General features: G+C 44.6%; 1 protein-coding gene across 4 annotated transcripts in view; it reads right to left on the bottom strand.

Annotated features, from left to right (window-relative positions):
* The window catches only part of PPP1R36 (protein phosphatase 1 regulatory subunit 36), a 42,311-nt gene that overhangs the window by 10,285 nt on the left and 19,349 nt on the right, over positions 1-12,677 (bottom strand). For 3 of the 4 annotated variants that reach the window (XM_066998466.1, XM_066998465.1, XM_066998464.1), the window contains 3 exons: positions 12,394-12,590; positions 12,119-12,307; positions 2,402-10,870 (listed from right to left, as the gene is read on the bottom strand). In XM_066998466.1, the coding sequence (XP_066854567.1) occupies positions 10,711-10,870; positions 12,119-12,307; positions 12,394-12,590 (546 nt within the window). In that variant the 3' untranslated portion in view covers positions 2,402-10,710. The remainder of the gene's footprint in view (positions 1-2,401; positions 10,871-12,118; positions 12,308-12,393; positions 12,591-12,677) is intronic. The other variant, XM_066998467.1, reaches the window with a different exon arrangement.

Raw genomic sequence — 12,677 nt, forward strand, 5'->3', positions numbered from 1 at the left:
GAGGAGATTTTACACAGAATTTACCAAGCAAGGTCTCAGGGGACAGCATGACACTGAGGCTGGCACAGAAGGCAGGGAGAGAAGGGAAGTATTTAAGAGACCTCACATCAAGGAGATATTGATGAGATACCTCAGCCAAGCAGCCTCTGCTGCTCTACGTCCCTTCTCGCAGGGAGCTGGAATGGGGCCTACTGCTCGAAGCACTCTGGTGGATACGAGCTGTGTGTCTGCTAGGAGGCTTTGCTGAAACAGACACTGGCGAAGCAGCTAAGGACATCAAAGCCAAAGTTGGCTCCTTTTACTTCAAATCAGAGCTACATTGACTTGCTCTGGTGAAACAGCTGGTTCAGAAACCAAAATAGCTCATTAGTCAAGAGCATATTCCAAGGCTTGAATCATCTTTAGCAAAGGAAAGGGGCTCAGTGTCAGTGAGTTTGACAGGGGACACGGGAAAGGCTAACTGACCTTTACGGAGAATGTCAGCCCGGGGAACCAATGCTTAATCCTCAAAAAGCTCGTGCCAGTGCCAGGAAATTTGTGTGCCTCTGAACAGGCAGACACACTTACCAGCAGAGCATGAAGGTCCAGATGCTCTGTGTGCCTTGGTTATTGCATAATATTATCAAATAGGATTTAAATTTTTTTTTCAAGTGTCCCGATCAAACAAATTAATCTTTTTTTTTTTTTTTTTGAGAGGTCAGCCAGAAGACCAGCTCATTTCTTTGATGTAAATATTAACTAATGAACTAATGTTGAATCTGCTCCCTCCCTCTATCACCTCTTCCATGAGCAGAGTAAAATGACAGCTTGTTGGGTGCAATTATTTCCCCTTTTGTCAAACTAGAACGCTGTCACTGAAGAGTGAATTGAGGGAGCTGAAGAATTTGCTAAGGATGGGATACCTCCGGAAGTAACGACACGAAGCAGACTGCTAACAGCTTTGCCTTGTAAGGCTGAGAAGCTCTTGACATTCACAGATCTCCAAGTTTCCTCTAAACCTACCGGATTCCTTGTAAAGCAAATTTAATTGTCCTGGCAAAACCACTAAGCCTTTATGGGAATGCCTCTGCCGCTTGCCCTATGATTTGGTCTCCCTCTTTCCGTTTCTTTTCCAGGTAGGAACAAGCCACGGGTCACCGAGTTGTGTGACACGCTGCCAACGTCACCGGACAGCCTGCCACTGAGGGGGGACAGCTTCTGCTTTTTGCTCGCCGCGACAAATACCATCGCATTGAGAATTATTGGCGTTACGGAGGGTGCTATAGTTGTGTGAGTATAAATAGACACAGTGCTAGTAAAAGACTCTCAAGGATAAATAGCATAGGTAGTGGATTTTGTGAGACCAAAATAACCCCATGCTGTGTGCTGAAAGTACCTTCCGCTGGCCGACGAGTACCTGCTGTCACCAGCCAGGGTCCTTGTCTTCCCCCAAAAGGCAAAAAGCACGCGTGACTTCAAAAGCCACGGGGTCTCTCCAGCAGCTCCCACTCCCAGGGCCCCTTTTGGGAGTTCCAGCCACCCCAGGTGCTTGTTCCATGCCTCCAAAGGAGGCTTACGTTTGGTGCAAATGACCTAAATCATACAAAAGTGTGATCTCAGGGAAGCAGAAGCAAAGCAGAAATATTTGGCCTAAGGTGAGTTGCGTATTTGGTCTGAATGTATCTCAGTAGTTTGGGTGAGCAAGTCCGTGGTGCTTGAGAAAGCGAGGGGAGAGAAGGATGTGACAGGTCCGAAATGCTCGTGCTTTGTTGCAGTGTCTGCACTGAATGAGAGCCAGGGGCTAGTTCTGCAGACCAGGCCAATTCAATACCAATTTAATCCTGGACTAATGAGTACTGAAAGAGTCACAATCCTGGCATGTGACTCCATTGATATTAATCCATCAGGGACAGGCTTGGCTTGGGTGGTACCTTGGATGAGAATGTGAAACCATGAAAGAATATTCTGTCAAAATACAATATGCAGACATGTTTCTAAACTTCAGTGTAATTGACAACACAGACTTACATCTAGAACTCATTTCAAAGGCACAGCGATGTTTTTGCATTAGTAATGGTGTTTGTAAGTACCCTCAATCTTTGAATTTTGTTCTTTTACACAATGAAGTTACTGTTTCACTGCTTCCTCTGTTGTTTTTTGTTTGTTTGTTTGTTTTTTCTGTTTTAAATTAGAACATTATGGAGAAATCCAAAATTCACACCAAGTCGAGATGTTCACTCTCACCTAATAACTCAGCTCTACTGGGTACAGTGTTGTTTACTCTGAAAGGAATCTTTCAGTAATCTTTGCTAAAAAAATATCCAGAGACAATTCTGATCCTGTAGTGCTTATTGTATTACAAGTAAGACCATTTAGGCAATAAATGAGTCTTGATATTGAACCCTGATTCATGGATTTTTACCTGGCTTCCCTGCTTTGCTTCCAGCCTTCTGCTTGCTGTTGTACATCAGTTGTCCCTTCCTTGAAGAGAATGTCCTCTCTGGAGTGGCGCCTGAGTCACAACAGTCAGGTGTTTCTGACTGTGGAGAGAAGGTTTTAAAACTAAAAAGGAATATGGTTGTAGTCATGTCGAGTGCAAATTAACACAGGAATCAGGCCCCGTTTGGAAATGAACCCTTAGAATTGCACCAAAGCCTATCAGTTTCATGCAGATATGCTCTCAGCAAGGTTTCTCCCATTTCCGCATTCACACAACTTCTGTCGAAAGATCGTATGTGGGACTGCCATTCGGACTTTCATCAGCCAATAATTCAAACTCAACTTCAAGAAGAGGAACTGCTCAAAGAAATGATATAAAATATCCATTTAATTACTAGTAGGCACACGCAACTTACTCCTGTTTAAAGTGCAATCCTTACTGCAAAGTTGAGCTCAGTTCTTTTTGGAGCTTTACTCCCCAGGCTTTCATCATCCTCAGACAGGCTTCAGGAATCCTCTGATTTTTGCTCGAGGACATCCACGGCTCCACCTGGTCAGGCAGCAGGGGACAGAGTGTCTCACTTGCAGGGATACATAGTCTCCTGCTACAGGCCTGGAAAAACTGCTCATGCTTCCAAACAGAAGTCTACAGAGAATTAAATAGCCTAAAAGGCAGCCCTTCTGAAATAGTGTTGAAATAAAGAATGGCAACATGTCCAAAACACTGATTAAAGCTAAATTAACCTACGTTAAACCTGAAATACGTATGGTAGCCTTCCTGTGGGTGTGAACCTGCTGAACCAGCAGCTGTGCAACAACGTCTGAAGGATGTTCTGCAGGATCGGAAACTGCTCAGGGACAAGGTAAAAGCCTAGCAAGAAAACCAGGCCCTTCTCGGGGTCTGTGTGCTGTATGTCCGACCATAGCTGCCAGGTTAAGTACCACGAGCTGTGAAGATGCAGTGGCACAGGTGCCAGCCCACCCTAGCAACTGAGTGTTTGCCCAGGGATCTTAGACAGCTTGTCTGCTGGTGACTAACACCCTGGCAAGTCCTGCACTGCACTCTGTACTGCTATTGTAACCCCTGCCAGCTCGGTGAAACAAGAACACATCAGCTATCAGCTGCTGCAGTTGCTCAAATTCATGTCAGCACCGCTTCAGTGAGGTCTCAGCCTACCCAAGGTTCTTGGAGAGAGATCTGTTAGGGACTCACGAAGACTTCAGAGTGTGTGACACCAATACCTTGAGCACTGGGAGGTTTAGGACAGAAGTCCTGTAGCACCTGCTGCACACCTAAAAGGGTGAGAGGTTAGAATGGAGCAGCAGAGAGCGCTGTGTAAGCCCTACTAATCCTCACAGCAAGAGGTTAGGGGGTCTTCCTATCAGCTGCAGTCCCTGTACAACCACTACTACCCTTTGCTCTATACTTCCACAATCTGTGGGCCCATTCAGGGCTGGGTGGCATTTAGGCCACGCTGCGTTCAGTGCTGCACATTTTAAGGCATGTGAAACTCATTTCCAGGGACTTTTCAGTTTATGTTTATATTCCAGACATCTACTGGAATCATAGAAAAAAAAATAGGTTGGAAATGGCTTCTGCTGGACTCTGCTGCAATCTTCTGCTCAGTGAAAGGGTGGGTTTCTCCAGGCCTCACCTAGCTGAGCTCTGAGTTCTTCCAAGATTAGAAATTGTATGCACTTTGTGGTGAACTTGCTCCAGTGCTTGACAGCCCCCACTATGAAGAACTTTCTTCCTTACGTCTATCTAAACCGCCTCCCATCCAGTCCCAAGGATTTGTATATGTCCAGTTTATCTAAGTCACCCCAGCATGATCATCTTCCACTGTGGGTAGTATCTTTCTGGTCCAAACTCAGCCACTAGACATAGATAATGGGAGCAGACTGCACTAGTAAAGACAAAGAAAATACTGAGAACCTCAGACTTTTCTGTGTCCTTCATCACTAGATCACCTGCCCCATTCAGCAGTGGACCCACATTTTCTCGGTCTTCCTTTCACTACTAATATGCCCATAGAAACCCTTCCTGTTGCTCTTCATATTTGTACTGGTTTCAACTGTAGCCAAGTCTTGGCCTTCTTAATCCCGTTCTTACATACCTGGGTAGCTCTATACTGTTCCTTGATTGACTGTGTTTGTTTCCACCTCTTACATGTTTTATTTCTGTGTTGGAACTCAGTCGGTAGTTCTGTACACCCAAGCTGGTCTCATGCACTACCTGCTTAGCAGCAGCGTGGACCATAGGTGGGGTCTGAGGAGGCAGTTCTTGAAGACAGACTAACCCTCCATATCCTTTTACTCCTCAAAGCAATGTGCCAAGGGATGTTGCTTGTCAGTTCCCTGAACAAGCCAGTCTGCTCTCCTGAATCTCAGGGTCGTTGTTCTGCTACACACCTCTCTCCCCTTTCACACGATCTTAAATTCTGCCATTTCTAGGTCTCTCCATGGCTACCATTGACCATCACAACCCCTACCATTTCTTCCTTGCTTGTGAGTAGTGAATCCATCAGAACACCTTTCTACTCAGCCTGTCCAGCACCTGTATCAGGAAATCGTCCCCAACCTACTCCAGAAACCTGAATTACTTGTGCCCTACCGCCTCCTGCCCAGCAGATGTCACATTGGTTAATATCTCCCATAAAAGTCAGGGCTTGAAACTGTGACATTCTTCCACGTGTCTAAAGAGGTTTCATCTGTTTTGTCTTCCTGACTGTGTGATCTGCAGTAGATGCCTACCACAATGTTACCTGTGTTGGCCTTTCCTCTGATCCTGTCCCATAAACTTCTGACCAGCCCATCACACAGTCCACAGCAGAACTTCATGCATCTGAGCTGCTCCTGTCTGTGCAGAGCACAACTGTCTCACACATCTCACCTGCCTCCTTCCTAAAAAGCACATATCGCAGCCCTTCAGGTGTGAGAGCTCTTATAGCTTCTGAGTACAAAGGAGCAATGGGTGGGTCAATTCCCTGCCTATCCAGGTCTACACTACTCTGTCTCCCAATCCAATCAATACAGAGATCTGGGCACTGTCTTAAGGCGACCTGCTACGAACACCTAAATTAGATGTTGCTCATCCGTCTCTTGATTATTACACTGAAAAATGTTAATAGCAGCCTTTGGGCAAGTCTTTAATCCACAATCCCCACACATCCCATTACAGTCAGAAACACACCATGCACACCCTTCCAGGTTCAGCAGAAGGAATAACCACCCTCTTATAATGTAGTAAAGACAGTTGAACAGTGGAAGCCCTCTCCCAGAGATCTAGTTTCCATGGCAGGACTTGGCAAACTCAGGAACTGCTGTGCTTGCCCAGACGTGGTCATGGCCGATGTGCCTGGGTTGGCTTGGTACAGGAGAGGGAAAAGTAAGGAGCAATGTAGAGAGGGACTCTCTTGAGGTCAGACTTGTCAGAACCAACAGTCTTGGGAATGTTGTACAGAAACTATTCATTTTTGTTTGTTTCTACTGCATTCAAAGAAAGGGAAAAAAGACTCTGTGTTTATCTTTCTGTAAATAACACAGAACACACCAAGGAATAGACTGCATTCATATTATCACATCTCTTCCAAACAGAAAGGCTGCAACAGATGACAGTATATTTACAGCCTGTTCTTTCAACCTTTCTCACATGGAAGAAGAGCTAGGGTAAGAATATCTTCACATTCTGTGAATTGCAGTTTGTTTTATTTTTGCTGCAAGCTGTAAAAATCTCACTGCAAACATTTATACTGTAGTTTGAGCCACAAGAGCTGTAGCTGGTACATGGTGCTTCCAGATCAGTTTGTCTACAAGATGCAGGCTTCAGTCCTATCCAGTGCAGGAACACATACCACCACCATTTGGAAACCTTTCTTATGGAAATCCAGACTGACAACTTCTCTTCCTACTACAAATCACTGCCTGGTTCAGTTTCCAGTCTGACTGCTGCTCTCTTTCCCCCAGCACACCTGGAGGTAAAAAGGCATCACAAGCATCATGCCCATCCCCTGCTGAGGAGCACCTGAGGTGATGGTGTCAGCCCTCCATACCAAGGAGCTGCTATTGGTTCTCCTTGCCTGGTTGGTAGGTGCAGTTTGGCCTTGAGAGGGCAGGGAAGATGAGCAAACATGAGCAATGAGAAGCCTCTTTAGGGTTCTGTCAAGGATTCATGGACTGTTTTGTCTAGCTGAGAGGGAAAAGAAGGCAGACTGAAAAATATTCCCCACCTGCCCAAGGCAGAGGATCAGGAAACATGTTGGCATCTTTCACCACTGCAGTACCAGGCAACGAAAAGCCACATTTCCAAAGGCATGTGAGTGTTAGTCTCCTGATTTCATTGGAGCGTAACGCTGCTAAAATGTTTGTATGAATCCAAGCAAAAATGGACAGAACCTGTTATTTGCTAACCAAGTGCTGATTTTGGCATGTCTTTCTTGCACAGGAAAATGGGCAGGCTCAGACTGCCTGTTCCCTGTGTATCAGATGCTGTCCCTAACAGGACAAGACAAACAGGACAGAACCGGGGGGACCACAGACAAGGAACCTGCAAGAGCTCCAGGCCCTGCCATGCTCACAGAGAGCTTGCTGAGCCTTGTAGCCCTGCTGCTGTGTGAGTACTGCCTTCATAGCTTACTGCTCCAAACCCCTCTGCAACGCAAGTAGAATGGACCTGAGCTACTTGGCTTCTTTCCATACCTCAAGACACCGTTAATGGTCACCCCACGTCTTGATGGCTCCCCTTGCTGCACTGCCATCGCTGTCTCAGGCCCAAAGCCTGAAACCAACAAAGGCAGAGTTTCCTTAATTAACCATTAGGCAGAATTTTTTTTCTCTGTCTCTTTTTCCATCTCTAAGTTGCGACATTTCCTGACAACTTGCTGCTTGGCATGAATTTCTACAACAGAGCAATATAACTTCTGAAAATAGACACTTATACTGGAAAGCCTGACACACCCTCAATGGAGCCTCTGAGTGGCAGAGCCATAATCAAAAGCCAGTCAAGACACTAGGCCATGCTAGCAGCACTCAATTAAAGCTCTGAGCAAATCAGCCCTAAGAGCAGAAAGTAAATGGGGGCTCAATAAATGCTGTTGCACAGAGCCCCCAGGCTCTTTTCATCACTCCAAGGCATTTAGTTTGTACTCTTCACAGTAACCCTAGCTTGGGCAAGTTATTCTGATATCGCTGGCATGTTCAGAATGCCTTTAAAAAGAAAAATTCATGGAAACGGCCAACTGCTGTGATTTCCCAATATGAAACTGCATGCAAAGCCTATGGAAATAAAAGCCGGTAGATGTATGATACACTTCTGAGCTCTGCCTCTCATTAACAAGGGTGGGTTTTCCAGAGTAAAATTCTCCAGGGCCAAATAACAGGAGACCGATAAATAAAGCTTGTCAAGTGCCCTTTCTGACTCACTCTCTCCTGCTGGAAGGATGACTCACTGTCATGTGTGAAAGGCTGCCAGGTCTTGCTTACATGCTGAAACAAGCATGGCTTGTCCGTGTTAGACGTACATTGCTTCAGAAGCAGCAGACACTCAACACCGAGAAGGCAGACCTGGAAAGGGCTCTGCTGACTAAAGGATCTGAACTTCAAGGTATTTCTCAATCCTTTCTGGAAAGTTCAAGGATGTTGTTAGATTACCACAGGAAGCATAGGCCCAAAGCCATGGCTGAGGGCTTGCCTTACTGTCACGGTGTCTTCAAACTTGAACTCAACAGGGCCATCAGATTTTACCCAGAGTGAGCCTGATGGCATGTTACAGGTGCAGGCAGAAGTAACTGAGCTGCCTTTTGTCCAAGGAAAAGAGCTTGCAAGAGCAGCCAGTCACTTGTTGTTCTCCATTTCATGGTGAGGAAGTATCCCAATGGGGCCACTCCCCTTAAGGAGACTGCGAGGAGCCTCCCTTGAACCTGGAAAGGGACAAGCATATCATGTTGAGCATCATCTCTCAGTCTGAGTAGCTCATCAACTGCTTTTGATCACCGCTGGTAGCTGCTCAGTGCTTCCTCCTCCCTGCAGTGACAGAGACCTTGCAGGTAGGTGACACTGCACAAAAAGCTCATTCACGTCCAGGATCTCTGCTGCCTACGTGAGTGTCTGCTCCACCCTCTGGTCTTCCGTCCTCCTGCGGCTGCCCCAGGCCCACCACAAGCCAAGTGTGTAACTCCATGAAATCTCTGCCCCAGGCACTGCAGGGGCTTGTTCACAGATCCCAGTTATTAGCAAGCACCACAGACTGCACTGCCCTGTAGGACCGAGGTGGCAAAGAATACCTTTCCCTCATACTCTTTTCTAAGGCCCTGTACTATGCCTGTCTGCCTGGAGAGGACAAAGCAAGATGCTTTTGCAAGGATTAGCGTCCTGGGATGCCAATCCACAGATCAGAGAGGGGACAGTGTCACACTTTGAGAGACAAAACACTGCCCAGCCTTTAGCTTATAGAGAGCTCCTAATGCAGAAACCAAAAGGTTTCTCCCAAGACCATGAGAAGGAAGCTGTGATGTAGTCTCCCTTAGCTCCAGGTATTGGCCAACATCTTGCTGCATCATTCAGTAGAGAAACTGTTGCTGCAGGGCAGTGATACCACAAATGCCTCTTGAGTGTCCAGCCAGGTATGTACCATCCAGGATTCGCTCGTGCAGCCTGGAAAAACAGTTGCACAAGCTTTTGCCCAGCTGAGCTCTCAGGAAACCTGCAAATAAAGCACCATCTCAAAGTCTTGCCACCATTTTTCAGACCATGTGAGCACTAATCTGCCTGCCCAAAATGAATGCAAATGTATAACCTAGAAATGTTAGTTCTGAATAAAGAGTGCACCACTCCACGTCATGTCTATGAAGAAGACATAGCAGTATCACACACAGTTTTAAATTAATACTTTTATGTATTTTTCCTTCAGGAGAGAATGTGTTTTCTGCCCCACAAAATTCCTAAGAGATTATTTTTAAATATTTTTGCTTTGTACAAGAACAGATGTCTACTGAAAAGCTTGAGAGAGAAACTGCAGGCCACAGCTCATCCCATGATAAAAGGACTCACCTGACACATGGAAAACAAGCCTAGGCCACAATGCCACTTAGGTGTTAAAATAACATGTGCCAGCCTAAGTGAAGAGACTAAATAGCAGCTGTGAGCCTGCAGTTCAAATGTCTGTCTCAATAAGGTGGTGCAAGAACATCTCACGTAAGTGACCTAGTCCCTGGACTATTGGTAACTGCAGAAGTTTCTCACGATAATTTCAGTGCAAACCTTCATCCTTTTAAAGACTGACCCACACATTGCAAGGGAAAATTGTGCTGTTATTTTTATCTAGCAGAAATATATTTCACTGAAAAACTTCCAGACCATCACTGATGCAGCAAACTTCTAAAAATGCTGAAAATATTACCTCTCCGCTTTTCTTTCACTTTTTAATCATCCATTATTTTTTCACTGATTCTTATTGACTATGCAAAGGCCAGGTTTTCATCCTAAATTTTCCTTCTGATGCTAATGATTAGCACAGATATTTAGTCTTGTAGGTAAAGTGACACATGATTTCTTATCATGAATGCATTATGCTTCAAGATATTGACAACCCAACTGCATATTTTGATTTTGAACTTCTAAGATTTGCTTTTCCAAGCATGTAAAATCAATGATAAAAATAATATTATATAATTTAAAAAAAATGCAAGTTAATAGATATCTTAAAAAACAGCATTCCACTTTGCAATACTCTTTTCACAATGAATCATAAATTAGTCTACCATTATCTGAGAACAAAATGAGAGATGATGGAAATCAAAAAAGGATTAAACTATATATTAAAGATTCAAGAGTAACTTCCTTTAAACGTACAATTCCAGAAGCTTTTCAGCTATAGTAAGTCCTGTCTCCTCATTGCTTTGCTAACCCTATAGAAAAAGAGGGTTGACGTTAAAATCAGTAATCATATTCGTCTGCGGGTGTCAAAGCACTTCCCAAAATAAGTCATTAAAAGTCTTCTCAAAAATGGTGCAATGAAAGCACTAAGATGAAAGAGGAATATTTAGTGACAGAACCAGGAATTACAGTCCAGTTCTTCAGTCACCCAGTACAGATCCTTGTGTGCAAAACTACCCCACTTCTGACAAATGATTTTGGCTTTTTAATCTGCAATTTCCAAATTATTTACTTAGCAACATGAAATTATGCCACTCAATGAAAGCAGATACCACTTCTGCTAGATGCTCTGATTACAATCATCTTCTGCCATTGCTTTTGAGAATACAGCACTCTCACACTAAGCCTGTTTTGGGGGCTTCACAGAGGTGGCAGATTCAGGCCATTTGTCAGGACAGAGGAACAACTCCTTTGTCTTCCATGTTCTTGTTCTTGTTCTTGTTCGTCCTCCTCCATCGCCCCGTCAGACTTGAGCATACAGGAATTTAACTCACTACAGTGAGCTCCAATTATGCCCACCCTGTTAGAAAACATGGTGTTAATATGCTTGACATAATGAAGCAGAGGAAAATAGGAGAAAGGGGGAATAACCTGTACTATTTAGAAGGTAAACCGGCAAGGAACGTTGCCTCCTTTAGCTGGACTGTGAGTAACACCCACTATGCCAAGATTATCTGCGTCCTCCAGGGAAGAACAAATAGCCACACTTAGACACTCAGCACCTTGCATACCATGTCATGTTTCTGTCTCGAGCATGCATGCACACAACGTGAATTGCATATGTCCAAGTGAAACTTAGCACTTCCTGGAAAGGTTGGCCTTATTGCACATGAATTACCGTGCTTAAGTTATAACACCAAGATGCTTAGGGGGCACCCAACTTCCAAAGCATGCACAAAACAATTACATGTGCATTTGTAGCAAATTTCACTTTCTGGGGAAATACTGGACTCACTGGTCGTGTGCTGTGGATAGGTCTGACAATTTTGCATGTAGAGTGTTGTAGCATTCATTAGATTGCCAGAATTCTGGTAGATCCAGAAAAACTAAGGCAATTCTCAAATTATAATTTCCAGGCAGAAAAAGATGACCTACGTAGGAAAGTCTTACAGGGAGCCTTATATACGCTTCAGCAGAGCAACACCAATTTACAGTGATCATATTTGCATCAGTTATTACATAAAAAGAATTGTAGTGATACTGCTGTTAACCATGGGTAGATGAAAAATGGAATATCTCTTTCATGGCATATCCAGGCTTGAAAAATTTTGTGTTTGTTTTGAATTGGTAGAAAAGGTTCTATCTCTACTACAATTTAGATTATATTTTTAAAGTGCAATACAGTAAAAAAAACAAACTTTGTCAGAATAGAATACATTGGCCACGTCAGATCAGAATGCTGAAGAAATAAGAAATTGTAATGAATCATGAGAGGAAAAAAATGAACATCCCATTTTGATTTTGAGAGGTTTGAATTTGTTTTTTGTTCAAATTTATTTCAACGTATATTTGCTTTCCCAAAAAAACTTTCCAGTTTTAACAAAGCAGTATGATGGGCAGTGGCTGCTTTGCCAACAGTTAGCCAAGAGTACTTCATCTGCAAGTTTCAGGCTCACTCAAGCCTGCCTTACACTCCCCTTCCTCTCTAACTACTGCCTAGGCAAATCCCCCATCCAATGGCCCCTCTCCTGGTGAGGAAGAGCTAGCTGCCGGACATCCTTCCTACCAGCACTACCAGATCTATTTATGCAGAGAAATAGCCCCTCACTTGGTAGCAAACAGCTCTGAGAAGTCCGGCAGGTTGTCACACGAGCAGGGCCGCGGGTCCCTGCCCCGACAGTAGTGGTTCTGGGAGAGGTAATGAGCGCTCTCCTTTGGCAAGGGCAGCAGCGTGCTGAGCATGGGCGAGCGCTGGTGAACCATGCTGCTTATGGGTGGATGCTCGGCATGGGCTTGTCTTGAAAGAAAACAAACGCAGCTGTTATCTCAGTGTATTCGGACAGGGCACGTTATCTAAGAGCTCATCAGTATGTCAAACTGTACCTCTGACATGGCAATCTCACTGCATCTGCATCTGCAGTCCTCTTGCTTGCTTCCTGCAAGAAAACATTGCTCCTGTCTCTTAAGGTGGGATTGAACATGTCGGAGCAAAGAAGCCTGCCGATTTCTTCCCTAATCACTTGGAAGTGCTTCCGTCTGAACACAAGCCAAGCCACATAGCTGCAGAAGTTGTAGAAGCCCTAAATTGAAAACACAGATCGCATTTTCACTGGGAAAAGGTTCAGAATCTCACCGCGTCCCACAGTGCAGGTTGGCACGACTCCATT

The sequence above is a fragment of the Anser cygnoides genome, chromosome 5, assembly GCF_040182565.1.
Source record: "Anser cygnoides isolate HZ-2024a breed goose chromosome 5, Taihu_goose_T2T_genome, whole genome shotgun sequence".
NCBI classification, from domain to species: Eukaryota; Metazoa; Chordata; class Aves; order Anseriformes; family Anatidae; genus Anser; species Anser cygnoides.